At 42.6% G+C, this 27,353-nt stretch overlaps 1 protein-coding gene across 2 annotated transcripts in view; it reads left to right on the top strand.

Annotated features, from left to right (window-relative positions):
• The window catches only part of MEGF11 (multiple EGF like domains 11), a 192,443-nt gene that overhangs the window by 7,409 nt on the left and 157,681 nt on the right, over positions 1 to 27,353 (top strand). For both annotated transcript variants that reach the window (XM_062501836.1, XM_062501835.1), the window contains exon 4: positions 17,152 to 17,244. In XM_062501836.1, the coding sequence (XP_062357820.1) occupies positions 17,152 to 17,244 (93 nt within the window). The remainder of the gene's footprint in view (positions 1 to 17,151; positions 17,245 to 27,353) is intronic.

Here is a 27,353-nt window from a genome sequence, read left to right as displayed (position 1 = left end):
TTTGTTCAGTCTGTCCATTTTAATCTTATTCTTGCACAACAGATTTGTACGAAGGAGACACTTCTTGTGGGGAACAAAGGGTCAGAGACCTGACATCAGAGGGAAGGCAGATGGGACTCTGAGCAGCAGCTACTGCCAGCTGACTTTTGGGCAGAAATGCACCAACCATGAAACAAAAATTTGGGAATTCACCTTTTCTTCACAGATTGAGTTGAGCTCCTAAGTGTTTTCTTCACTCTCCTACCTTACACTCTTTTTCTAATGTCTAAATCTATGCAATGTGACAGGATGCAATAATGACAGGATTAGTGATTTAACAATCTGATTTGCTGCCATTTATCTGTCTTTCAAATCTGCCAAAATTCAGTAGAGTTGTGGATGGACCATTTCATGGTGCTTTCCTTTCTTGGCCAAGATATTATTGATCTCAGATTGTTTCTCAGCATTCAGTTTTCCACATTACAATTGTCACAAGCATCAGCAGGGCTCCCTGGCTTTGACAAATTTTTTCTAGTGAAACTGTTGGTCTCACTGGTTGAATCTCAGTTTTTACCTACAGTGGTATTTCCCTCAGGCCAGAGTTTGGGGACATTATTGTATTTACATGTATTTATTTACCCAGTTTTTCAACTCACCTTTGTTTGATGCCTTTAATGAATTCCAAAAACAAATGAATAATGTTCTTTTAATAGCTGACTTGGGGAAATTATGCAAATACGAGGCCTGATTGTTTACAGGAGTTTAAATAATGTTTCATAAATTCTCTAATTGCAGTAGCCACACCAACTTCCTAGTGTGATGTGTGCATTTATAGTGCAGCCATATGAACATTCCCACCCCAGGACTGCATTCCCATTACAGGGCTCTGTGTCTAGTGCAGTTTTTGTATTCTTTGACAAGGCTGCCTTATTGGAGCCATATGGTTGGATTGTTAAACATCTGTAGCATAGGAGTAACAATTCCAGAGCTTCCTGCCATCTGGATGAATTACAATCTCTGCAATTCCATGCATATGTTCCAGCAGCACACCGACACCACAGTCAAGTGTGCTCATGTTGAGAAGAAAAAGAATGGCTTTTGTGATCAGTGCAAAAGTTCTGCACTCCCAGAAAACGTTGAATCAGCAGCTTAAACTTCCTGAATATTCATATTGTTTGTTCGTACGTCAGATTTGTTGATTTTTTTTTTCATTTTTTAAGGCAGTAACTCATTAGCATTTTAGAAGAAATGTTGCCCCCCCCTTCTCACCTCAATTTTAAATTCATTGTGGTGAGCATTCCTGTAACTTGAAAATATATTGTTTGAAAGCTGCTGGACTTTTAAAATACATTTTTCTTATCTTTATAGACACACATTAAAGCCAGTGCTGGTGCTTTCTGTGAGAGCCTTACTGTTACATTATTCAAGTACAGAGTTCTGTACATCAATAATGCAACCTAAATTAGGGGAAATACTATAGCAGGACATAGATACTTCCTATCAGGGGACATTCTTTTTCTCTGTCTGATTTGGGATGTGTGACAGCGAGAAAATGGTGTGGAAGGCCTTTCTGCATATAGTTATTAATTATAGAATTGAAATGACAGTAGGAGACACTTTGAAATTTCTCCCTTTATATGCATTGGAGATGACTCCATACATCTTTTCCCAGTGAAGAATATAGGGAAAATTGTTTGAATCCTTTGTTCCCATCTGAAGGGAAACTGAGAGGAAACGGGCCTTTCCTTGTTCATTCAGAACCTCTTGGGACAGAGGAGTGTGAAGGCAGAGGGACACCAGCCCTAAAAGCAGGTCAGTTCAGCTGGTGACACAGATGAAGCCAGTGGGTGGCTGTTTAGCCTAAAGATACTGGAGGGACCCCCTGGATGGTTCTCATCCCCCATCCATAATTTTATGTTTGCACTCAGCCTCTGGATGCTGAGTGATTTGCAAAGATGCTGGTGGGGAGCAGTAATGAAATAGGGGAAGGACTTCTGGAAGCAGTGCAGGAGAAGGAGGAGAAACAAAATGCTCATACAAAGGAATGAAAATAGCATAAAGTTAAAAAGGAGGGAATGCTGAAGCTATATAATGTCTCAAGGGGCTTAATAAATATCAGAGGAAAAATTATGCAGGCATTATGGTTGGAAAAAAATTTAGACTGTTGCTAGTGTAGCACAAAAAGCTTTTCTGTCTGTTTTAGGCAGTCTCTGTTGGATCAGTGTAAAAGCACTCTGGGATTGCAGACACAGAAGGAGGCACTGGATCCAGAGCTCCTCACGGTGGCTGGGATGGCTGGGATGGCTGGGAGCTTCAGCAGGATCAGAAAAATCACAAGCACCATAGATGTGATTCATTGTTGAGTTCAAAGAAAGAGCCATGCAAAGTTTAGTCCATTAATTTGCCCTCTTTTAGCAAAGTCAGGCTGATCCCCAGCTGTTCTCTCAGCACAGATCCACCAGGGTGTGTCTGGAAGCCCTCTCAAATCCTGCTCCTGCTGGGATGCACCTCAGAGAGATTCATGGCAGCCTGCGCTGATCCTGCATGGCCTGAAGGCACCAGGGCTATTCCATAATGGCTTTGTGTCCCAACCTTCCCTGTGTGCTGGGATCCATTCCCTTGCACAGAATAAAAACAGGGTCCTGTGCATCCCAGGGATGAATGAGGGTGTGGGCATACAGAGCATTTGCTATTTATGGAATTATGAAGACACAAAATTCCAGAAGATTTTCCCCTCCAAAACAGTTTGCAGTTCATGAGTAGTCCAGGCATGTGGTGAGCTGGGTTAACTCATGGAAATCAGTAGGGTCAGAAGGAAGACAGATGTGTGAAATGAAACAGGCTTAAAATTGAAATTGGAATCATAGAATGGTTTGGGTTGGAAAGGAGCTTAAAGGTCAGCTTGTTCTAACCCACAAGTTGCTTTCTTGATCTCTCCTTTGCATCTTTCTCCCATTATTTGATTTTTGTTGTGCTCTGGAGAAGTTTTAAAGCTTTGGTGAAAAGGAAGGAAAGGTAGAGAGAGGAAGTTACCTAAATCGAGATGGCCTTTGAAAGAGCTCCTGATGTACATACAAAATCTGAGATACCATCTCTTTCTGCTTCCTTCCTGTATTCCTCGGGCTGCAACCTTCCCTGAGCAGCTCCCACACAAACTCTGGATATCTGGGAAGCCACCAGCCAGATGCGGGGGATCATTACCAGGCAGATTCCTTCTTGCCTTCAAGAAACAGCTACTGCAACCTCCTGCCAGGTGTCAGTGCCAGGGGCCCCTTCCTCCTTTCTAGGCATCTTATAGACTGAAAATGTAAATAAAACTGAATAGTGAAACTGCAAGAATGCCTGAAGTGCTACAATGGAATGATAACACGTGATAGCATGAATAACACATGGTAACACATAATAACATGTGATAACATTAATAACATCATGACACATATAACACACGATAGCACATGATAACACAGAAGGCATGATAAAATAGCAGGGGTGTGGCCTCCTTCCTCACTGATCCCTGCAGCTGCTCCCATTCCCTTCATCCGATGGGATGGCAGAAGAGGAAAGGAGAGTCAAAAAAAAACAAAACTTGTGGATTGAGATAAAACAAATGTGAATGATGTGAGGAGCAGAGAAAGCCCGGGTGCTGTGCCAGCACAGTTCAGCAGTAGCTGAAATGTCAGCGTTGGTTTGGTCACCAACCTAAAGCACAGCATGATCCAAGCTGAGAGGAGTTAACCCCATCCCAGCCAGCCCAGTACAGCCAGCCATGCTGCAGATAGTAAAACACTCATCAATATGATCCTCAGGAAGTCTACTTGTGGTTTTTCTGTGTCTTTCCACCTCTTGGTTTCAGTAGTGGCAGGGGAGCACTCTGGAAGCTGGAGTGAACAGCTCTTTTCAAGTGTTTTGGTCTCTGTTCAGAATGTTGGGAAGGACGAGCTGGTGCTGGCAGTGGTCTGGGCTGGCTGAGGCTTTGTGGGCCTTGTTCGTGCCACCCTCTGCTCTCACAGCCTTTTATAGCAACAGCCATGGATGCCCTAAATACGGCAACCTGGGCAAGCAGGAGGAGGCATTTGGCTACCTGGGTGCACTTACTTACAGCTCAGTTACTCCCCATCTCCTCTAGCACAGGAATGAGAGTGGCTGGAAGCATTTGGCAGATGGAATTTGGCCCAGAGCATACAGTGCTTTCAGCATCTTCCTGTGCATAATGTGCATTTCTTTTATGTGAACTTTTGGAATGCCTGTCTGTAATTATTCCATCCTTTTAGCAGTGCCTCTGAACAATACCAATGGCATCCTCACAGGGAATACCACGTGAGCCTGACACAAGAAAGACCATTCCAGGCACATGGTGTGATCCTGTGCAGGGCCAGGAGCTGGAATTCAATGATCCTTGTGGGTCCTTTCCAGCTCTATGCTTCTGTGATTCTATGATTCTATTAAACTACTTGTGTTTACGGAAGTTGATTTCTCAAATGCTGGGTAATTCCTGGGTTTGCTGGGTGGGAATTTAAAGAAGTTGTCATTCCATTTGTTCCCAAATAATTCTGGGGTTTGTGGCACACCTTCCACATTTCATAGTAGGATAAAGTGAAATATATGATTCCATGGACTTTTTGCTATTGCATCCATTTCTGATGGAGACTATATAAAAAAAAAAAAGACTCTTACTCTGGAGCTTAATGCAAACTGACAGTGCTGTTACGGAAGAAGTCTTGAAAATTTGTAGAAAGCAATCACTTATGTTAAAATATAAAATACTTACAACTCTAAAGCATAAATCATTTAGACCAAAGAGTAAAAATATTAAGATGCCAAATTGTGCAGAAAATCACTCCGAGACTTTGGAAAAGAAGTCATTTCTTCCTATTGAACCTACAACATTGCAGCAGCAGCCTGGATATCAAACAGGGTGAGTGCTCCGATTTCCTTCACCTTGGGTGAGAACTCTGGCTGTGCACCATTTCTGAGTGGTGTTAGTATTCCACAGTAATAAATGATCTGCAGAGTGAGTTCATGGAATCCTGGAATGCCTTGGGACCTTAAATCCCATTCCAGCCTTGCCATGGCAGGGACACCTTCCACTGCCCCAGGGTGCTCCAAGCCCCAGTGTCCAACCTGGCCTTGGACATTCCAGGGATCCAGGGGCAGTCCCAGCTTCTCTGGGCACCTGTACCAGGGCTTCCCACCCTCACAGGGAACAATTCCTTCCCAAAATCCCACCTATCCCTGCCCTCTAACAGCTGAAGTTCTGATAGTGAAGGGAAATTCTTCATGGGAAGAGAGGAACAAAAGAGTGTGGGAGGGCACAATGGGTAATAGGAGTGAACTAAAGGTGCCCAGAGGGCACACTATGGAAATTTTATGTTTGCAATAGAGTCAATTGGCAAATCAGTTTTCATTTCTGGTTCCCTAATTGTTCTGAGGGAAAGAAGATGATGTTGGCTGGAAAAGCATCTGTTAACACTTGATACTTAGTACAGGGAAGGGGATTAATCAGATGTCAAAAAGCTAATCAGGGACAGAGCTCTTCTAAGCAGCCATGGAGCCATCCTTTAGAGCCTGGTGTGCTTGGAACTGTGTCTACAGACATTCCCAGCTCCTCTCTGTGTCAGGATTACAGCATTCCCCTTCACATTGTGTGGTGTTGCACTTACTTTCCATTTTAATAGAGCAGTTTTAAGGCTCCCAAGGGAGATTTTTCATGCAACTTCAGTCCATTGCAGATTTGATCACAAAACGTTTTTGAATAGTTTATCTTAAGCTCAGTATTTCTAACATAGGTATTCACTTTTGGAATCCTCACTTTCTCTGATGCAGTAAGTCAAGAGGAACTATTTAACGAATCTACCTAACCCCAAACCTTTCCTTCTTTTTATCAAGATTTTTCCCTTCTGAATGCTATGATTTACTTTTATTACTGTGGTGTCCAAAAATCCATGAGCAAAACTAGAAGATGGCTTTGCTTCACAAAGCTTACACTGTAAATATGTAAATTGAGTCAAATAAAGAAATACCTTTCTGATTAAAAATAAAAAAAAAGATGTATGAAACATATTGTAAGGAGACTGGTGAAGAAATGGAACCTTTTCGGAACCTTTGACCAGGTTGGAACCTTTTCCTTCAGCTCTGCTGAAGGAGCTCTCTGGTACAGATCTCAGATCTGATGTCACCAAACCTGCATTCACAGGTGCCGTGTTTTGACAAATGTCCAGCTTAAATAGAACTCCTTTTAAAAGCATTACTAAAAACATCTAAAATTATCTTTTCATCAACTACTGTCAATGATATGCCATATTTACTTTATTATAAATGGTAGCCCTCTTCAGCAGTTTCTGAATGTAGGGAAGAGTTTTTGTTTCCAGCTCCCACCTTCTATCTCCAGGCCACACTGTGAATCCCAGGAACTGCAAAGTGCATTTTACTGTGTTTACTGTGACATTAATAGAAAGTTTCTCTAGACATTTGACATCCCAAAATTGGTCTTGATCCTAAATCAGCTGAACTTCTGCAATCTGGAGTTGGTGACCGGAAGTTTAAACAAGTGGCTTGAGATGAGAATCAGCCCCCATCATTGCATGAAAAGTTTCCTGTGTTGTCTTTTTTACAGTTTTTTTCAGAAAGCTGCTGTGAAACACGTTGCGGTGATTCCTTTTGAAATGTGAGAAAAGTGAAAGGAGTCTGCATTTAAATATTCCATCCCCAGGAACGTTAGTGCAGCTTATACACGAGCATGATCTTCAAACAGAGCACAGTCTGTCCCTGATTTCAGCAGGGTCACCTTGACTTGCATTGTGGGCCTTGGTTTGAAATGAAATTTGAAATATGTTGGCCCTCTGGGGCCTGGGCCTGGCCTCAAGGATGGGTTTGCCTTTAGAAACTTGTCCATATTCATCCTGTTTTGGTGAGAAACAAAGAAAGGATTGTTGTTAGACTGACTTGATAAATTTTGGAATGAGAATGAAGAAAGATTTTGTTTGAAACATTGATAGTTCTATTCAATTTGCTGCAGGACCAAAAGTTTTCTGGGAACATCTGTGTAATTTGGTTTTATTAAGTGTTGCATTGCCTAGCAAAGACAGCCAGAAGTGTCATGCAGTCCAGATGCCTTCATCCATCTACTTTTGATCTTCTAAAAACAACATTTTGATGCCTCCATCCTCACTGTAACACAGAGCACACACTCTGTACCTATGGAAATCAATCAGCAGTGGAGCTGTGTCATTTGCTGTCAGAAAATAGAATTTTCTTGGCATGAGACCCACAATTCAGGGCAAGTCAGTAATCAGAGAACTACGGACATGTAGCAAGGCTACCAGATTTCAAAATAAATATATCACAGGCTGATGGAATTTGTACACAAAGAAATTCACTCAATGCCCTGAGTGGGTAACCTGTAGCAAAATATTCAAGTGCTGTGATTTTGAGGTGATTTCCAGATATAAATGTTTCCAATTATAAATGTGTGAGGTTTTTTTTTCTGGTAATGGCTCATTTTCTTTGATATTTTCCCATGTGCTTCCTGTCTCACTGTTTAAATCAAACAGCTCCTCAGCCAGTATTGGAACCTGTAAATCCCTGGTCTCTCAGATTGCTACAATCACAGGAGGAAAGCAGAGTGGCTGTGGCATGAAGGAAAGCAGTGATACTGTACTGATGGAGTTTCTATGGTGAGGCTGGAAATATCCCCCAGCAGCTGAGTTTCACCTGGTTCTGCCACACCTCTCACCTGTCCATCTGTCATTTACTTCTCACCTTCCTCACCTGCAGGGTGCCGCGTGTTCCTCCAGTCATTCTATGATGGAAATGTTTGTGATTTACCACTTTTAGCTGATTTACAGCTCTGTTTTTCACATCAGGCAGCTTGTTGTCCATTCCAGCACAACTCCCAGGAGAGCTCAGACTGCAGGCAAGGTTACCCAGGAGTGGAGAACGGGAATTCCTGCCTCTGTGCTGGGTGTGGTTTGGTGCCCCCTGCCCCCACAGGTAGTTTGATAGGCCAGGTTATGTTTCTCTTCTTCTGGTAGGTTTGGCTGCTGCTCCACAGATTGGCAGGAAAGCTGGAAGGACCAGGGTTCTTAGGTACAAGCTCCTCCTCTATTCCCAACCTGTCAAGAATTTAATTTCATCAAGCAACAGCAAAGAAATCCCATGAAGTTAAGAACAGAATGACTGGGGAAAACTTTCACTGGTTTTGGCACTTCTGTCCTCAAAAAACCTGGAGCTTCCTTCAGGCAAAGCCTATTTGACTGCATTTGGCTTTGTTGGAGTGAGGTCTCCTAGGCTGCGTACACAGAGAATGAAGGACCATGCCAAGAGTAAATGTTAATATTTCTGCCTTGCTTAGAAAAAGATAGTGCTGCTCTTTCTGAGGGTGCCACACAGAGCACAATTTGCAGACAAATTAAGTTTGTTGGTTGGATGAATCAAGTTCCAGTGGAAAATTAACAAGTGAAAATGTATTTCCTACAAATTGCTGGGAAGAACTGGTCAATTTACCAAAACAGAAGCAGTAGACAGAGGGCACAGGAGGGGAAAAGCTTTCCAGGGTCACAGATTCTGCTCTGCTGATTCAGGATCTCCCTTAACCTCATTAACAGTTTGAACTAGTGCTAATGATTGTTTTGAACCCTGAGTGAAACAATGAGAAATCATTTACCAGAAAATGTTAAATGCTGAAATTGTCCCACAGAATAGTATTGTATTAGAACATTGATCAGCAGAATTGATCTCACTGTAACTCTTTCCTCTCAACATGGCACAACACAATGACTATTTCTATTTGAAGCAATGGCAGAAAATGATAAAATTTGTTGCAGGCCTCAAAGGATCAACAATCATCAATATTTAGCTGATCCCTGATGAGTTCTCTCTGGGCTCCAGTTCACTTTCTGTGAAGGCAATGAGAAAGACAGCTTTAAAACTGTCTTGGTTTGAAGACCGGTGTCTGCCAAGCAAGGCAGGAACCTCCTTTGGAGCAGAGAACCTGACCCCTTTCACTCTGAATTATTATAAGTTTGAAATTACAGGGCTTTCAGGCGAAGATCTGGGAAAAGGAATAACAGGGGTTTACTAGTTACTTATAACAAGGCAAACAAATGGCACCAAACAGAACAGAAGCCCAAACAAACAGCATCAAACAGAACAGAAGCCCAAACAAACGGGACCAAAGAGAACAGAAACTCAAACCAATGGCACCAAACAGAACAGGAACCCAAACAAACAGCACCAAACAGAACAGAAACCCAAACAAATGGGACCAAAGAGAACAGTAACCCAGGGCCCCCTCTGAGCCCTGCGGTGCAGTTCTGCTCACAGCCGCAGGGGGCGCTGCTGGCTCCCGGCTGGGCAGGGGTCGCTGATTCCTCCGAGCCAGCAGGGGGCGCTGTGGCGCGGGGCTCAGGCACGTTTCTCCCTCACGCGGTGATGGCGGCGGGATGGATGGCGAAAGGGGCTGCAGCAGGAACCTCAGAGCGGCGGCTGGGAGGGTGGGGATGAGCAGACGTCGGAGTAGCAAAATAAATGTAGCAGAAACTCTGCTGCAGCAGGAACTGCGGGGTGTCCGGCAGGCAGCGTAGTGAAAATCCCGGAGCAGCGGTAGAGAAATGGAGGGGCTGGGCAGCGGCAGCCGAGCTCCTGAACACGGCCAAGAGAGGTTCCTCTGGAGGCAGATAAGGTCAGATCGCAGGGTTTCCCCTGAAGCACCCGAGATGGTGAAGGTCCTTTTCTCAGTGAGTTAGGGTTAATAAGGCTCCAGTGCAACAGCTGCTCCCACAAGCAGAGCTTCACTCGCAGTAGGAGCAGACAGCAGGAGATGGAGCCTCGCCATGGTGGTGAATTCTCCCCACAGTGATCACAGCCTGTCTCCCCACCATGCCGACAGCGAGAGAGAGTGAAGAGCTACACCAAGCCCCTTCTCCCAGCTCAAAACCCCCCAGGAAAGAGAGTAGCCAGCTGCACCCTTCTCCCACCTTGGCCATTTCTTTCCTCTCTCTTAAATATTGGTCATTACTGTCTCTTAGCAACAGATGGGACAAAATTCCATGAGAGAAAGAAACAAAAGGAAAAATCCTAACCCCCAACAAACCGGTAAGGGATTTGGGAGTTTGACTCACCTTAGAGGATCAGGATTTCACCAGAAGGAGGAACTTCTTTCTGCCCCAAGACGAAGCCCAGGCTCTGGTGTTTTTATTCTTCTGGAGCCCTGGGACTGAGCAGGAGTCCCTGTGTGGATGTCTCTGACCTTGGTCTGAGGTGTGAGTTAGGTAGGACCTGTTTGGATTAGACATTGTCTTTCTTGCAGGATTTGCCTCCTTCATCACTTAACCCCCACCTGCCTTTGCACCTATTCTGTTGGCTGCAGCTGAGCTGTGATTTTATCTCCAGACTAAGGGATCAGTGCTGTTCTTACCCAGCCCTGCAACCTGTCCACTTTGCAGGGCAGATGAACTCGAGTGCTCAGAGTCCCTCAATGCCTTTCTACCATCCATTTTTGGGCCTTCAACTCCTGCACTTGTTATTAAAACAGCCAAAGGTACAACAGAGTTCAGCTTCCTGACCCCAGTCATGCTCTCTGACGTTTGCTGCTATGAGGAGGCTGCTCTGCAGCTCTTGCTCAGACAGCACTAAATGGTGAGTGCTATCTCCCATTCCCTCTCTCCACCAGAGCAGATGAAACCAATGGGGCATCAAAATGCCACAAAGACTCTGTTAAATGTGTGATTCCCCCGACCTCTACTTTTGCAGGCTCTAAACTTCTCTGTCACTGTCACTGTATTATGGTCAGTGATGCGATGCCATTCCTGTCTCAGGGATGTGCTGCTCCAGCTCAGCTGTTCCTCAGAACCAACCAGACTGGCATTCCAAACTGTGCTCCACCGGTCTCAGGGCACACAGAACAAGTGACAGTCTCTTCCCTCCCCTGCCCTTCCCCTGGCACAGTTCACTTCCCTATTCACTCCCTCGAGTAAGGTCTAAAGCAACAGATTGCAGCATGGACTGAAGGAGGTTCTCATCAGTGCCAGCTCCTCAAGTGGCAGTAAACTGTGAGCATTCCTCCTGAAGGGCCCTTGGAGGCTGAAACATTGAGATCTTGCTGGAATTATTCCAGGACCCCTAAACTAGTCCATGCCACAAGCCTGGGACACTCAAGGATGTGGAAGGCTCTGTGTTCACCTTGATAGTGATCAGAACCCCAGGTTACTATTTACTCACCAATGGAAAGGGTAAAAAACAACCATGGGGTTTATGCTTTTTAACCAGTCTTCATGTTCCAGCAAATGGATCCAGGGATTTACTGATCTGTTGTCAGTGATGACACTGACTCATGTCAGATTCTGCTCTTGGGAAAAGACAAAATCCTCAGAATGGATCTCCACTGTTCTTTTACTTCAGACATTCACAAGTCATGCCTGGCCTAATCCCTGAGCTTTGGCCGGGTGTCAGGACTGAGGATAACACAACCCAGAACAGATCAATATCTCATTGAGGCAGTGGTCAGAGAGCCCCATGTCTCAGACAACTAAAAGACCATTGATTCTGTTCTGATTGCATTGATGCACAGTGTCTAATTCCAAATCTGCAAAAGAAGTGCTGGAATTGCAGCTACAGGAAAAGGGTTATCTGCTCTGCATCAGTCTCATTGATCTCCTTGGGCTTGTGTTTTTCTCTGGTACTTTCATGGGAAGATGAAAAAGGGTTGCCATGCACTGAAACAATAAATTCCTCAGAGCCTGAGCAGGCTTTGAGATCTCTTCATCTTTGGAAGTTGCTAAACCTTGCATGAAAGTGCTTTCCATGGTGATAAATTAATGGATGTATCCTGACTGATGACCACAGAAAGAGACATTAAGCTATGCAAAGAGCTATAATCCCACTTCATTGAAGCAATTATCCAGGAAACCATCAAATCAGCTTGATTCCTGATGGAAAGTCAGTGATTTAGGGAGGAAATCATCCATTCCATAAATAAGCAATAATCCAAGAATGAGGAAAACCTACCTGGATGCATTAGCTGTAGTCATTTTTCTTGTGCTATCAAACCTCCCTTTCCTGAGCACAGGCAAAGAGAATCCAGCCAAAAGCTGACTACAGGCATCTCTAATGAAGCTGACACTGTCGACTCAGCACAAGCTGGACCCAGGCCAGTACATTAAGATGGAAGCACCAGAGAGGCCCTGAGTGAAGAGAGTCCAAACTGATAAGGAACAAGAATAATTTTCATCTTCTTTCATCTACTTTGACCTCTCTGCATTATCTGAAACCACTGGCCATGGGATAACAGCTATTTCACCTGACAAAATCATTCTTTATCCTAAAAGTGGCACAAGGGAATGGAGGAACGGGCTAAAAAGGCCCAAATAATTTCAGGGGCACATATTAAATTAGAAGGAAGCCATCACTTTTGCCATTAAATTTATGCTTTGCTTAGTCCAACAACTATCAAGCATGGGGTGAACTGGTTAAATAATCTGAAGCTAAAATACCAGCAATATAAAAGAAAAAATGCAGGTTTATCACTGGTTCACAGAAAATAAATGAAGTTGGTCAGAGTTTGGGCAAGATCAGTGTATAGTGAAGAAAACCTGGCAGAGGTAAGACAGACAAAAGAAGATATTTTGAGGCAATGACCTTGTGCCATGTGTGCAGTCCAAATGAACCAGTTCATTCTGTGCAGTTCCAGGCGAGTGCCTGAATTTCTCATTGTGTCTCAATAGCAGCATCCATATCTCCATTTAGCAATGTTTTCCATTATCATAATGTATCTAGAGTTCTTTATGCTTTCTGTCACCTCCTGGCTGCTCTATGATCCTGGGCAGGAATCCCACAGAGCCCAGGAAACTCCAGTGTGTACGGAATGCTCCAGCACAGCTCTCCAGCAGCACGTGCTGCCGCGAGCAAGCACAGCTCAAGGAGCCTGATTTCTGTTCTGCTCCGGGTCCTTCACACTTTGTAATTACCCTGCTCTTTGTTTTGGAGATATTTTGCTTGTCTGGCACGGCAAAGTGGGACAATGGCAGATGGAAGTTGCTGGGTCGGTAGCTGTGAACTCCCACAGGTTCTAAGGACCACCACAAATGTTACCACACTCCAATGCAAGCATAGATTAGGTTGTTTGTGACTGTCTTTTGTGAAATAAATGCACAGGTTATGTTTTTGGACAATGAAAATTTTTCAAGTTAATCACACCATACTTGTTCCCCTAGGCTGAAACTCTTCCCTAAATGCACCTCGACCTCTGGGAAAGAGGCTGATTGTGGAGCTCAGTGGGTGCCAGCAGTCAGTGGGTGAATGATGTGATGAGCAGGGTGTCACAGTGGGTGTAACAACAAAGTTGAACCCTGCAACATCATAATTTGGATCCATACAGGGGAATGCAGCATCAAGGAAGACTGAGCGACTCTGCATCCCTGCTTTTGTCTGGGATGAACTCCCTGTGGTTCCCTTTAGCTGAAGGAGCTCTGCAGTGGAAATATTCTGCAGTCTGCTCCACTGAGCTCTTCTCCTCATTGCAATATTCTGGCCACTTCACACCTTTGTGGAGAGAAGACACAGACAAACCATTTATCATATCTGAATTCAAATTCTGGGCAACAATTAAAGAACAAGCACTAGTGTTAGAGGAATTCATTTCTCTTAACATCCATTCCCCAGTGCAGCCGTTTCAGGTGTGAAAAGAGTTTAATCTTTAGGTCTATTTCCCTGAGGACTGACCTTATATGTTAAAAAAGCCCAGTCTGTAATTATAAAGTAAGTGATAAGCATCAAATGGATTGTTACAGAACCCTTTTGTTGCCTTTATTGCATGATAAGGAGCAGTTGCTGTGTAACCTTGAATGTGGGCAAATAACTCATGCTAAACACATTGCGACAAAGATGGCATTTTGGCAGGGCTTTGATGTAGGTCATTTTATTACCAGGCTGAATCAAACTACAAACTGATGTCAAACTCATGCCAAGAATGCTAATAATATACTGATCAATGAGGTGCTGGACTGCTCAAGTGAAGTGGTTGAGGGAAAATGCAGACATAAAAAGTCTGGAATTCCAAAGGTTGAAGTGCTTGGGCTATTACACCGGGAGGAATTATATTCCTTGCATTAGGACAAGTTTTCTTTACTCCAGGGGCCTTTAGCTGAGTGTTGAACAGGACAGTGTCAGAAAGTATATACTTATCTTTATTTTTCTTGACCTTTATGTGCAAGTAATTTTTATAGTTCCATTAACTAGTAAGATCATTTGCAAACCGCTGTACAAAGTGTATTATGAAGAATGCCTTGGGGACCATTGTGTCCTATTATGTTGAATGTTAATAGAATGAAAAATTAATTTAAACTCCAAAGACTTCAGCAAGGCAAGACTTCCCTTTTATAGGAGAAATTCAAAATTTTATTTGCTGTGGTAAAACTTTAGAGCTGTACCCTAATACGACCTTTATAAGCATGATTTGAATCAGTTAGTGCAGGAGTCTGATTTAAATGATTTACTTCTGTCAAAGTTTCTCTGTTTTAAAAAGGGGGTTTTCTGTGACCCCCACATTTGGGATTAGTCACTAGTGAGCTCTGAGCTCACAGCTACTTGTTTAGCAATTAATCAGCCAGAGATGAGAGTACCCACAGTTCCAAGAAGCATCTTCACCTTACTTGAATCTTTAATTGCTCATTAAGCATTGTCATCTTCAGCGACGTGGGACTTCAGAACACCTGAAAACAAGGATAGAGTTCTTTATAATATTTTTTAAAATTTTTTCATGTGACTGAGTGCTTTAGAATGAGGAGTTCTCTCTTGAGTCTTGCTGCTAAGTCTCATATTGCACTCTTCCCATAGGACTGCAGCTAGACAAGTGATTAAGGGAACTTTTTTGCTTAATTAGTCATTATTATTTCATATTTATGTTAACACAGTTAAGGTGTGATAAATTTGTGTGGAAATCAACTAAATTTAGAGCAGTAATGTGTGGGAGTTTTGTTATTTGGAAGAGCAAAGAACTAGTCCCCCATCAACCTTGTTGCTCACAATATTTGCCTTGAGGTGAGAACGTGGCCCAGTTAAAAGGGTAAAAAATGCTGCACATTTTACATGTTAGAGTGATTTATTATTGCAAATGTCCATACAGGCAGCAGCAAAGCCTCAGTTTTGACTTCCACATCTCTTACAAAACTAGGATGTCACATCAGTGAGAAATGTACTCTCAGCTAAAGCTGTGCAGGGCACAATTCCCAAAGTATCCCTATAACAGCATATTCTGTATCTTTCAGCACACTGTAGTTTGAATAAAACCCTATAAGTTTGTGACTATTCTATATGTGAACTTCTCCTTGTTCTGGATAACCAGCTATTTTCAAATGATTGCATGAAGGTGCGTATATTTTTATTGGAAAATCCTGTTTATCTAATATCCTGAATGTCCTGAATTTCATCCTACAGCTGTAGAGTAGGATGCTTCACTGTCTCCAGAAAGCCTAACTCAAGTAAAATAAATGCACTAAAGATTAGGACAATTAGTGGCTAGAGATTAGCTATGAATATTTCATGCCCACTGCAATACTGTCTAAACACAAGATATGGAGTAAGAATAAATTGCAATTTTGACATGCAGCAAACGTAGAAAGGAAATGATTAATTTAGAAAGATTTTGCAGTCGTTTTAACGAGGCACTGTTCTAATCACTGGTCACATGGGATCTGCTGGATAAAGAGCAGGAAAGTTTGTCCCACAGGATTATTCTAAGTTCACCTGCATTTTGAAGTTGGATTTAAATATTTTGTGAGCAGCTCAGTGGGTTTGGTCTGCAGTGACCCAACCACAGAATAGGCAGCAAAATGTTTCCATGAGCTTTGATGGCAGCCTGGGTGTGGGTCCAAGGTGTGTTCCAGTCTGGGGGTCCAAGCAGAATGTCAGGTGTAGCAGGAGTCATTCAAAGCTCCAAGGCAGTGGTGGAGAATTTTGGCACAGGAGATATCTGGCAACTGAAAGGGTTCCAGCTTACATTGCACCTTCAGATCAGGGAAACTTCCAGAAAGTTTGCTGGCTGATTTCAAAGGAATTGAGTGGTTCAGCTCCATTTTCACTAGAGCAACCCAAAGCTACTTCCCAAATTAGCTTTGCTATCCTTGGTTTAAACAGGAAGGAACTGTATTTGTGTTGGGACAAGTCTTTCGTAGTCCAGCTTCAGGCAGTTCTTGGTTAAGTAAACTCAATACCAACATTTCACCTGATGTAAAAGCACAGGCTACACAACCAAAGGTTATATATGATCTAGGTCATGTATTTTATATATATGTGTTTACGGTTTAATACACTGACCTCACTGCCACTGCATCATATTTATTAATAACTCATGTTGGTCTACGTGGAAATGATGTGTTCCAACTTAACCAACCCATTTGAATCTCTGACACGTGGAGTTTTTGGCAGTGTCCTAAGTGGTAAAATGGAATCAAAGCAGTAGCAGCAAAGTTCAGTCTTTAAAGCAGTCGTTCAGTGCTCTCCAGGTTCATTAGTATCTGATGGACACACACTGGAAACTGTCAGACACTGAAACAGCACAGGAAGAGAATCCTAAAAACTACGAGCTGTTCCTCAGCCAACCTGTTTTTCTTGGTTTGAGCTTCAGGATACTGAACTTTCAGTGTTCCACCAGAGAGACAGGGAACTGTACTTATGGAAAACTGGCTGACCTTGAAAAGACACAAATGCACTTGCAGCCACTGAATCACAGAGTAAAATTATTTATTTTACTAGAGCTGTTTTTTATTAATCTAATTTGGATCTTAATACACTTTCAAGGCTGAGCTCTGTTTTGTCTTATGAGCCATTGGAATTTGAGTGTGATGTAAGAAGCTGCTGTTCTTATAGCACATAATAATAAATAATAAATATCAGTTTGTTGAAAACTTTATTATGAAGCAAAACTGCTAACCAAAGGAATTTCTGGTGTGCAAGTTTTTCATTACAAGGCTGAAGTGACAAATGAATTTATTGCTGTCAAGAGACCTATATTTTATTTTGGTCACTTAGCAATAATTAAATCTAGTGAGTAATTACTTTTTGTGTGTTTGCTTTGTTTAATATTTTTAAACAAAATATTGCTGTCTAAGGCATTGATTAGGGTATGTTTAGCAACAACTTAATATGCTTACAATGCTTTGTGTTGTTTCCTCTTAACAGCACTGTGCACAGAGGAGTGTGTGCATGGAAGATGTGTCTCTCCTGACACGTGTCACTGTGAACCAGGCTGGGGAGGGACTGATTGCTCAAGTGGTGAGTAAAGATACCAATATATGATAAAAATATGTGTTGCTATTAGAAACCAGGCCTTATAAAGCAGTGACCTTAGATGCTTTGAATGGAAAAATGAGGATTGTCTGCTGGTTGTTTTGTAAGAATTCTTACTGGGTTTGAACAAAATTACCTTTAAGATCCCTTCCAACACTGATCATTCTGTGGTTCTATGAATATGTGAGAATACCTAGGATAATGACATTGGGTTTTTTTGGTTGTGTTTTGCAAAGAAATGTGAAATGCAGTGGGGGATGCTGTTAATGCTTTTGGTTCTGTTATTAGGATACCAGTACAGATAATAAAGCTCTATAAAGATTTTTTTCTCTCTCCAGTCTTTAATACAGCACATTCTTAATGAAATACTCCGTGCAGTGTTGGAGCTATTTGGGAAGCACTCTCTCCAGACAGAATTCTTGTCCTGTTCATGCCAGTGGGAGTTTTGCCATTGACTTTTCAGACAGCCCAGATTCTCTCCTCTGACTTACAATGCAGTCCTTAAATCCATAGTGCCAAAGTTAGGGAAATGGGAGTTCTGCACCTTTTGCTAGGAAATTAATCCACACTGGAGGATTTCACTTCTTTCAGCTGGCAAGGCTGTGTTTGTTAAACTCTCTTAATTTGGAACGGTGAGTTTAAGTGGTTGGTTCATGCTGGAACGAAACAGGCAGCACAAACATCCGAGTGTGATGTAACACAGGCCTGAGACATTATTGACATAACAGGAATAAGCTTGTTAAATGGAGTCAATTTGTGCATCAGGCTAGTGAATAAAGCTGCATGGGGAGAGATGCTGTGAAATGAAACTGAATGGACATTTCATTTTGTGTTGGCTTTCTCCCTTTCTCCCAAATTGATTTGGATCTTAAGAAAGAAGCATCCTTACCAGGCAAGAAGGTAACAGAGAAGGGATCTATAGAGGGAGGAGTTAGAAGGGAGTGGGATTTAAATGTACCTGAAGGTGAGCACAAGCAGAGGCTGAAGGCAGTGGGGCACATTCCTGAATGGGTGCCTGGGGTTTTGTCTGCAGCTCTGCTGAATATCCCCTCAATTCCAGCAGAAAAGGGAATAGGAAGGGAGCAGGGAGAAATTACTTTAATCCAGAGGGGATGTGGGTGCTCCAGCCCTGGGAGTGTTCAAGGCCAAGTTGGACAGAGCCCTGAGTAACCTGGTGTGGGGATGGCATCCCTGCCCATGGCAGGGATTGGGATGAGATGGTCAGTGAGATCCCTTCAACCCAAACCATTCTGGCATCTTATGATTCCAAGGAGGGGGACAAAGGCTGTACTATGGGGTTTGAAGTAACATTTTGGGTTTACCTGGAGTGTAGACAAGGAAAAAAATGTTTATCCTGGCATATTTAATATCTATCTTTAAAAATATACTTTAAAAGAAAAATAATACCATCAATTGTAAGATATTGTATAGATTCTCAGGAACTCATTTAATGTTTTGATTATTCTTAGTACTAGATTTAGTTTAACCTACCAGTGAGTATTTGTACAGTGTATGTGCAGTTAAAGAAGTTAAAAATAATAACAACAAAAAAGACTAAAACCATAAGGATATAACAGATATAGATTATACATTTATACACATGTGCACTCACAGAGTAAAAAGCACTTAATTCTGTGTAAAAATGGCCAGGAAAGGATAAGATGTCAAAGTACAGAATGGTCTTGTGGACTAAAACTACTCAGTGACTCTTATTAAATTGCTCTAATCTTGCAAGTGGAGATAAAAGAAAAAGAAGGTTTTTCCTATATTGAATATTTAGGTTTTTAAAGTAATTAGGAATATTAAAGCACTGACAATGATTGAGATAGAAACATTATTCATAACTTTTATTTCCGCACTGGGCAGGGATCCAGTATATTTCATTTATGAGGTTTCAGCGGTGGAAAGAGAAGTGTTAGCCAATTCCTAAATTAAATATGCCCTGTTAACTTTTATAAATGATAGCCCAGGATTAGCTTCAAAATTTAAGCTTTCATTTTATTAATATAATTAGTGTGTTTGCTGGCCTGTAGTGCCCATTGTCTTTCATTCCACTTGTTATATGCTGGGTAACACGTGTTCCTGTCCCAGAGTCTGATGCCCAGTGGAATGCTCCTAGGAGGCAAAGTCAGTTTTACTGCACCTGAGAGCTGCTCACCTTTGTGCTTGACACTAGAAATTTGGGTGACTGGACTCTTCATTATTAGGAGACTTTGTTTAAATTCAGAGGTTTAAAGGAACAGATTTCAGCTTAATATAGCACATTGTTATTCCCAGTATTTCCAAGAAAGGGGGAATCTTTAAGCTTTGCCTAACTGAGGTTAACCAGGTTTTTCTGATACATGATCCACATGTTAAATCATATTTACTGTTATCCAGTGATAATGTGGGCAACAATTTTCACCTGTACTTATTTTCTTCCTGTTTCTTCATGACTATTGGGTAACCAATGAAGGTCACGTGTTTGCAGTAACAAAGGCTGTTTGGGATGTTCCTGCAGGGTGTGCTTGGGAGAAACTGGGCCTGGTGGTGAATGGTGCCATTCCAAACCCCTGGGACTAGAGAACTTCCCAATGCATTCCTCAGGATCAGGGATTTGATGCAGACACAAGCATATTGCTTTTCATGTTGGCTGTTTGAAGTGCTTTCACTGGGAGAGGGATTGCCAGCCAAAACACTCCCTTTAAATTTAGCAAAGCTCCCAGGAGCTGGAATGGTTTCCTGAATGATCTCTCCTGAAAGCACCACTGAGAAGTGGGGCCTCCCTGACACTGGGGGTCTTGTGTTTTCATTTACTCAGGGAAGATCTAAGGATGTTCACTCTTTCTGAGATACAATTTCAACACCCTGCAGACACAGCCATTATAATTTTCTAAAAGTTTTTCTGACTTCCGCTTGATTTGATGGGTGAAATTCAACCATAAGCAAAGCTCCAGCACAAGGTCCAAGTGTCACTTCAGAACCAGAAGTCAGATCCAAATATTCTTTTTTTGGTGTGCCTGTTCCTGGAGAGGGTCTGAATTCTGACTCTCAGCCCCTTTCCCATGGAGAGGCAAGGTTCTGGTGTGAAATGCAGTGCCCCAGTGTTACCACTCTCCCTTAGCTAAAATATTCTCAATTAAATGTTTTGAATAGTTACAGCTACAGCTTGTAGACATGCAAACAATTTAATCATCTTGTTCAGACTTGGTTTCATGCTTTCCTAGAACCCATCCTATAAGACAACAGTTACAAAACTTGCTTTTCAGTGCAGCTTTCCAGTGACTGATCATGGTATATGTTAGAGTTCATCTGTTGTCAAGGTTAAAATAACTTCAGATGAATTGCTAAACAATTATAAAAAACCCCAGTGCCATATTCAGCTCTGCATGTCTCTGTACCTGTGTTTTACTGCATGCTGTTGTACATCTGTCCATGCCCACAGGCCTTGCCTTGATTTCATGCTATAAAGCTGCAATATATTAAGGCTTGATTACCATAACAATAAAAAGAGAAGTAATGAGGTATTAACTAAAGAAGCTCTTGAACAAAATGTTTTCAGCATTTTAATGATGCTAAAAATTAAAAGGAAAATCCTTTTTTAAAACCACTGCATACCTTTCCCTTCCCTTTTAACTTATTTTATTGAATCATGCCTGTTTTGTCCATGCAATCTGGACTGTCAGTTTTTTAAATACAAAGCAAGATTGCAAATGCTCTGTGTGAACTTATCTATTCACCTTTCCAATTATTTCAAAGCAATTAGCTTCAAACAGTATGGCTTGAATTTCTGGTGGGGATATAATTACCTGTTGGTGGTTACCTGGCCTCTTCTGGGTCTTGCTCACAGCCATCTGTGTTTACAGGCCCTTAGGCCCCCATCCAGCAAAGAATTTAAGCATATCCTTCCACAAGCAGGACTTTTCATCTTCTCTTCATGCTTTAAGTATTTGGGTGGTTGTTAAGTTAGTTTTGAAGAAACAGCTAACAAAACTTCAGTGAAATGTATACAAAGCTCTAATTGAAATCATCAGGCCTGTGAGGAAGAAGGTGGTCTTTCTTTCAAGATGTTAATCAGATAATTTTATTGAAGACCATTTTGACTCTCATGAGCATTATTTATCGTGAGGAGCGTCACAGAAATCTTTCTCATTAACAGGGCCTTCTCAAAAAAGGGGCAACAGGTAGGAAAAAGAAAGCTCAGGGCAAGAACCCTGAATTAAGAGCAAAAATCCTCTAAAACTGTGTGTGCCAGGTTGAGAAATTTTCAAGTAAACAAGCACAGAGGTTGCAGTGAAAAAATAAAGCGGTTTTCAAAGTGTTTGATTTGTTATTAGTTTTGAGAGAAAACACAGTACTTGCTCAAAGTGTAATTAAAGAGATGTTGGCATAATAACACCAAACCATCTTTCTTGCTGTGTCACCGGGGGAGAGATTCTAGTGCTGCTGTCTGGCATAGCCTGGTCTATAATGTGTACATATGGATAACATAGTTTTCCTTGGAAAGGATGTTTTGTACAAGCTGTCATTAGGAACAGGAACCTATTTCATCTTTATCTCTTTGTCAAAAATAGCCAAGGTCATAACAACAGGCTGTTGTAACATCACAGCAAGATCATTTTTAAGGGTATAGCCCTGGAGCAGCTGGAGTGCCTCAGTCCTGAGACTCGTGATGAATGGGAACAGCAGATCCTGTGCTAAATCTGAACGGGGTTGTTTGACAAGCCATGGAAAGCAACAGCAGAACTCTCAGGAGAAAAATGAAGTGTTTTAAAGTGAGGCTGTGGTGGTTTTCAGGCTTGATTTTGGCATTCATGTTCTAAAACTGCTTTGAACTATTTCTGAAGAGGAAATGAAGTTCAAAGGAAAGATCCCTGGTTCATGAATTCAGACTCAAACAAAATTCATGTGGGAGGCTGATCTGCCAGAATCATTAGCTGAATTTTCATCCTCAGATTTTTAGAATAGGATTGACCAGGAAATCACCAGAGTCCAGCAAAGAGGGGCAGAGGTGCAAGACCACAGCTCTTCTAAGCTGTTAGTGGGCTACTGCTCAGATCCAGAGCCTGTCCCTGAGGGACACCTGTCCATGGCTCTTGTCTGGGAATTTGTGGCTGTGGGGTTTGTACCTCAGTGATGGCTGTATCCAAGTACCAGATGAGGTGACAGAACCAGGTACAAAGTTCCTGTTTCCACCACAGCCCAAGTGCTTCCTGTGCCATTCCAGCTGGGTTTAGAGGCAGTTTCTAAAGATCTGTTGGAAGTTGTTAAACTGCAATTGTGATCTAGTCTTAATTATTGCTTTAGCTGAAACAGGATTTCATATCCAAAGCATGTGGACTTCAAAGTTTTAGCACACTTTTCATTTAAGCCAAGCTCAAATTACAGCTTAATTTTGATGTGATTTGCAGACTCAGTGACAACTGCATCATGCAAAGAGATGCAAATGTACAAAATCAAACTCCAGTGAGGCTCATATAAGGATCTTTCCATAGCAATTACAGAGTGGAATTGATTTCTGTCTCTCAGTTCTAACAATTTGCTCTTCCTTAAACTTAAAAAACACTCATCTCCCTTCAATCACTGCTGAACTGGTGTAATCAGGTAAACAGCTTGTGTTTAATTTTTGCCTCTGCTGGATGTTGGGCCCACGCACCAGGGCTCAGGCCCTGGGTTTCATGTGTTCCCAGTCTCTGTGGCAGCAGCTCTTCCCGGGCCCAGCCCACGCAGGACAGCCTGTGACAAGGAATGAGATGTAAACACAAGCTGCTGTGCAGTGCCGTTGGTGGCACAGCAGCATGTCCTGCATGTATTTTTACACAGATAATTTGGCTGCATTAAACTGGGCTAATCCATCACTTTTGATTTGGTGGGAATATTTTGTCTCTTGCTGAAGCTGTTGGTATCTGCCCAGTCATTTGTGGCAGTTTCTCCTCACTTTGTGAGGGATGTGTATCCTGTATCCTCTCAGTTTCAATGAATTAACTGCTTGAGAGGTGCTGCAAGCTTATGGAAAAGTGCTGGAATCATATGAGCCTGTTCTTTTCCCATAGTAACAGGACTGGGCAAAGGGCAAGGGTTGATTCTAGAAAAGGAAGAGCAGATCCAAGCAGATCCATTACTCTGGGAAGGAACTGCTTTGTGTACTTCTTTGTGATTCATTGGTGATGAATAGATCAGCTGCCAGTTGTTCTAAGTCTTGTACTAAAGTGAGTGGAAAATAGAAATTCAGCACCCTGTGTCCTTTTACTTTTCACCTTCATCTTCCCTGTCAGAGTCTGGAAGAGTTCCTCCTTCCCTAAATCAGCTGGTTGTTTCTAAAGCCAAGGTAGTGACAGATCATTTCCCCAGTACTCCCAGCCCTCCTCTGAGACTCCCTCTTTTGGATGATTTGAAGAGTCAATTGAGCTGACCTGACTCTGTCTGTTCCAGTCCCTGGAGTTCTGTCTTCCAGCTCGTGCCTTGCTCTCAAGGCTTGATCCAGCCTTGTACTTCATACATATGAATAGTCCTTTTAAAGTCAATAAGGAACAATCTTAACTTCTTTAAGTTAGATAAATGCTTAAGCCATTACCTGAATGGGAACTCGTGAGATGAGGTGGAAATCAGGTTGGTGAGGATCTCTTTTATAGGGGCCGATAGCTACTGAGCATCAACCAGGGTGAGCAAGGGCACATTGCTTGGGTCTCACAGCTGACAAATGGGACGTGAGAGGACAGGTAAGACCCAGTGACCACCTGGGCACAGCCCCTGGTGAGCTATCCTTGAGCAGGATGGAAATTCTGTGTTCCATGGAACTGAACTGAAATTCTTTATGCTGGGCATCTCTGCAAAATCAGTTTGTATCCAACACTGAACTCCTGCTGAAAACTGAAAAGGGAATCTGTGAGCAAATCTTATTTTGTAAAGCCTCACTGATTGCCTGTCAGTAGGGCAGTGTGTCAGGGACTGCTGCTTCCAAATAGAAGTGAGAGAAGGCATTTAGGTGTTGGAGCAGAGAGCTGGGTGTAAAGTTTTGAGGGCAGGCAGGGCTCTCCAGGGAAGTTGTGTCCCAGAGCATCCAACAGTGTTGCTTTGGTGTTTGTAACAGAGTAACAGTGAAGCCCTCCCAAAGCACAGCCCCTCTGAACCGGGAGCACCGCTGAGCCGTGTGGCCGCTCTCTGACTGGGGAATGGCTTGATGATTGACTAAAACTTTGAATTTTCAGGGTAACTTTCAGTAAATGAAACCATGGTTACAAGCACTGAATGGGCTAAAAGCATTCCCGTGCAGGTTTGTGTGGTTATGCAAGAGGGAATTTGGCTCTCATACATCTTCTCTTGGCTGCCAAACTGGTGAGAGCAGAGCAGACTTCACAGAGAGGCAGCGTATGTGTGACGAGTTGTTAGTTTTATTAATCTGACTGAGGTTTTTCTCACTTTAGACAGAGTAATAGCTATAAAAGAAAGAACCTACTAAAATATCCTCTTTAATGAACTGAATTGCTAATGCTGAATTGCATTGCTGGAGCATCTTACAATAATGTGGCTTTAAATGTGCACTACACAAATGAACAGACTTTAGATCAATTTAAAAGTACCATTGGTATAATTTTATGGCCTGGTCACTAAGACCTGTCACTTGGAGAAAAGAGCAAAATTTACTTCTGCAAAGCGTAGGCAAAAATTTCAGCTGTGGACACCCACTCAAAAGTATTCCTGGGGTTTTTGCTTGCTAAAAGATACATACACACACACAAAAAAAAAGAGTGGTCCTTGGGAAAGCTTCTAAACCACTTTTCCCTGTGTTAGACATGATGAGGCATGCTTGGAGAGGGCAGAGCTCTGCTCACTGTCCAACACTAGGGTATCAGAAAACCCCTCAGGAGATATTTCAGGCACCTGAAGCTTAAGAAGCCTCAGGCCTGTTCTGACTTTTTCTGGGTTATGAATTACTGTCCCCAAAGACAAGTGCTACAACTGGGAAAGGCCCTTCTGCTCCATTCCATGCTCTCAGAATTTTTTAAAAGCTGCTGTTCTTAGCTAAAATACTGTTTTCTGGGCAGTCTTCAAGGACTGAAACAAAAGAGAAACCAGATGTTTCATTCAAAAGTTAGGCTTGAAATTTACCTCGGGCCTCCAGCAGCTGAAATTTGCTAGAAAATGGCAGATATTCATCACACAGTGTTATACACCAGCCTGCCTGTGTGTGGATACCCAAGAGCCAAGGCACAGCCAGTAAATCATTCCAAGAGCACCAGGAAGTGTGCCCAGACATGGGAGGCAGGCACATGAACACACAGCTTTCCCTGGTACTGAGGGTTTCTTTGTTTAGGCTTAAATTTCAGGGTCTACATACCAAGATACTAAAATACTTTATTTCAGGAAACAGCAGCTGGGTGTATTTTAGCTGCTCTTTGGCTGCTGCACTGAGCAATCCCCATCGTCCATGTCCCCTCCCACTGACCTGGTGTTCAACGTGGGCAGTGTCTGCTCCAAAGGGAAAGTGTTACACGCCGAGATTTGTCCTCAGGCTTCACCCTCATTTTGTGTGAACTTAGCTCAGCCTCCACAGGGCAGGAAGTCCTCATTTATCCTTGATTTCAGTGGGAGTTGAGTATATTTGTCTAGATTGACTGGGACCATGTTGGAGCTGAAAAGGGATTGCAGTGGTGGGCTGGGAAGAACTCAGACACAGTTAATATCTGTGCTAAAGAGGAGGGAGGCTTTAACGTACAGCTGGCCTTGGTGTCTTGGGTGGGTTGCATTTAAAATACAGCCTGGAGGCAGCTTTGCTAACTTTAGAGATGTGTGATGAGGGGATCTGCAGGAGACTAGGCAGGAGTGATGCAACACTTTAAAGTGACAGCGAGAGCACCGAGCTCCTCCAGTGCCTAATGGGGACGTGGCAGCAGAACGGATTATCCTGCTATTTATTTGTTTTAAAGGTTTTTCCATGTCAGTAAAGTACCTGTGTAGGGATAAAAGGCCTCTTTAGAGATGTATGTGCCATTGTACAGGTGGAACTCTTTTTTTAGCCTTAAAATCACTTGCATTTCTGGTAGCTTCTCCATGCAGGGGGAGACCATGGTGATCTTAAATCACTCTGCATAAAATGAGAGTTTCAGGGAGTTTTCTTTGTTTCACCCACTATTTATGCTATTGTGAGTTTGATAGCAAGGTTCTGAAATGAAATATTTTCAGAAGTTTCTCTGAGAAATCCTGTTCTCCTAAATCACACTCACAAAAATCCCCCTTAAGCCCCTCAAATAATACTCTGATACTTATTTGTAGTCCTTACAAAACCCTGAAAAAATGTTTGCCATAGGAGCAGATACCTTGTGTCCCCAATGAAATAAGTGTTTGTTGACAGCTTGTCTGCCTTGGTGTTGGGGAGAGAAATAATGAGCTAGCAGAGGACTTTAACAAGTGCAAATGTGGCTGTAAATGCAGGGCTGGCAGATCAGAGCCCTCGCAGGCCACTCACAGGTGAGCGTTTTGTTCTTGTTGCTAATCGAGCTCGGCCAGGGAGAGGAGCAGGCCCGCAGCTCTCCAGCAGGAAAAGCATGGAAAATGAGGGAATGTGTCATGACCTAAAGAAATAAATGAGCAGATGGTGTGCCAGCATCATACCTGACACTCCAGAGGAGGCGGTTGTAGCATAACCACCGACTGCAAAGAGAGCTGTGAACAGAGCCCAAAGCCAAGAAAAGCAGGGGAAGGTGATATGCATTCAGGCATGGAATATAAAACAGGGTGAATTAAAGATTGAGACATGACAGAGAAAGAATTCGGGAGAAAAGCTGGAAAAATAATCAAGGTGAGACAGCAGGCAGAAGCAGGTGGGCATAGGAAAGGAGGTCAGTGTGCAGGTAACTGACTTGAGACAATACATAGCTGAATCTGGATGTTTTACAAATGAACACTGTGATGTGTGTGAGGTACCTACAATTTCAGCCTTGTGAGCAGTTACTGGCTGATTCTACCAAGGAGAAATCACAGATTTTGCTAAAATAAGGAAGTGAAGTGGAAGGACTGAGGATAGAATGGTGATGGGAGATGCCATAGGCAGGTTAATAAGGGTGAAGATTTTTCTGGTTCCAGCTGGAATAGTGTTATTTTTCTTCCTAGCTGCT

Source organism: Cinclus cinclus, chromosome 13 (assembly GCF_963662255.1).
Source record: "Cinclus cinclus chromosome 13, bCinCin1.1, whole genome shotgun sequence".
Taxonomy (NCBI): Eukaryota; Metazoa; Chordata; class Aves; order Passeriformes; family Cinclidae; genus Cinclus; species Cinclus cinclus.
Note: the sequence above shows the minus strand (reverse complement) of the source record. Positions and strands in the feature narration are given on the sequence as shown.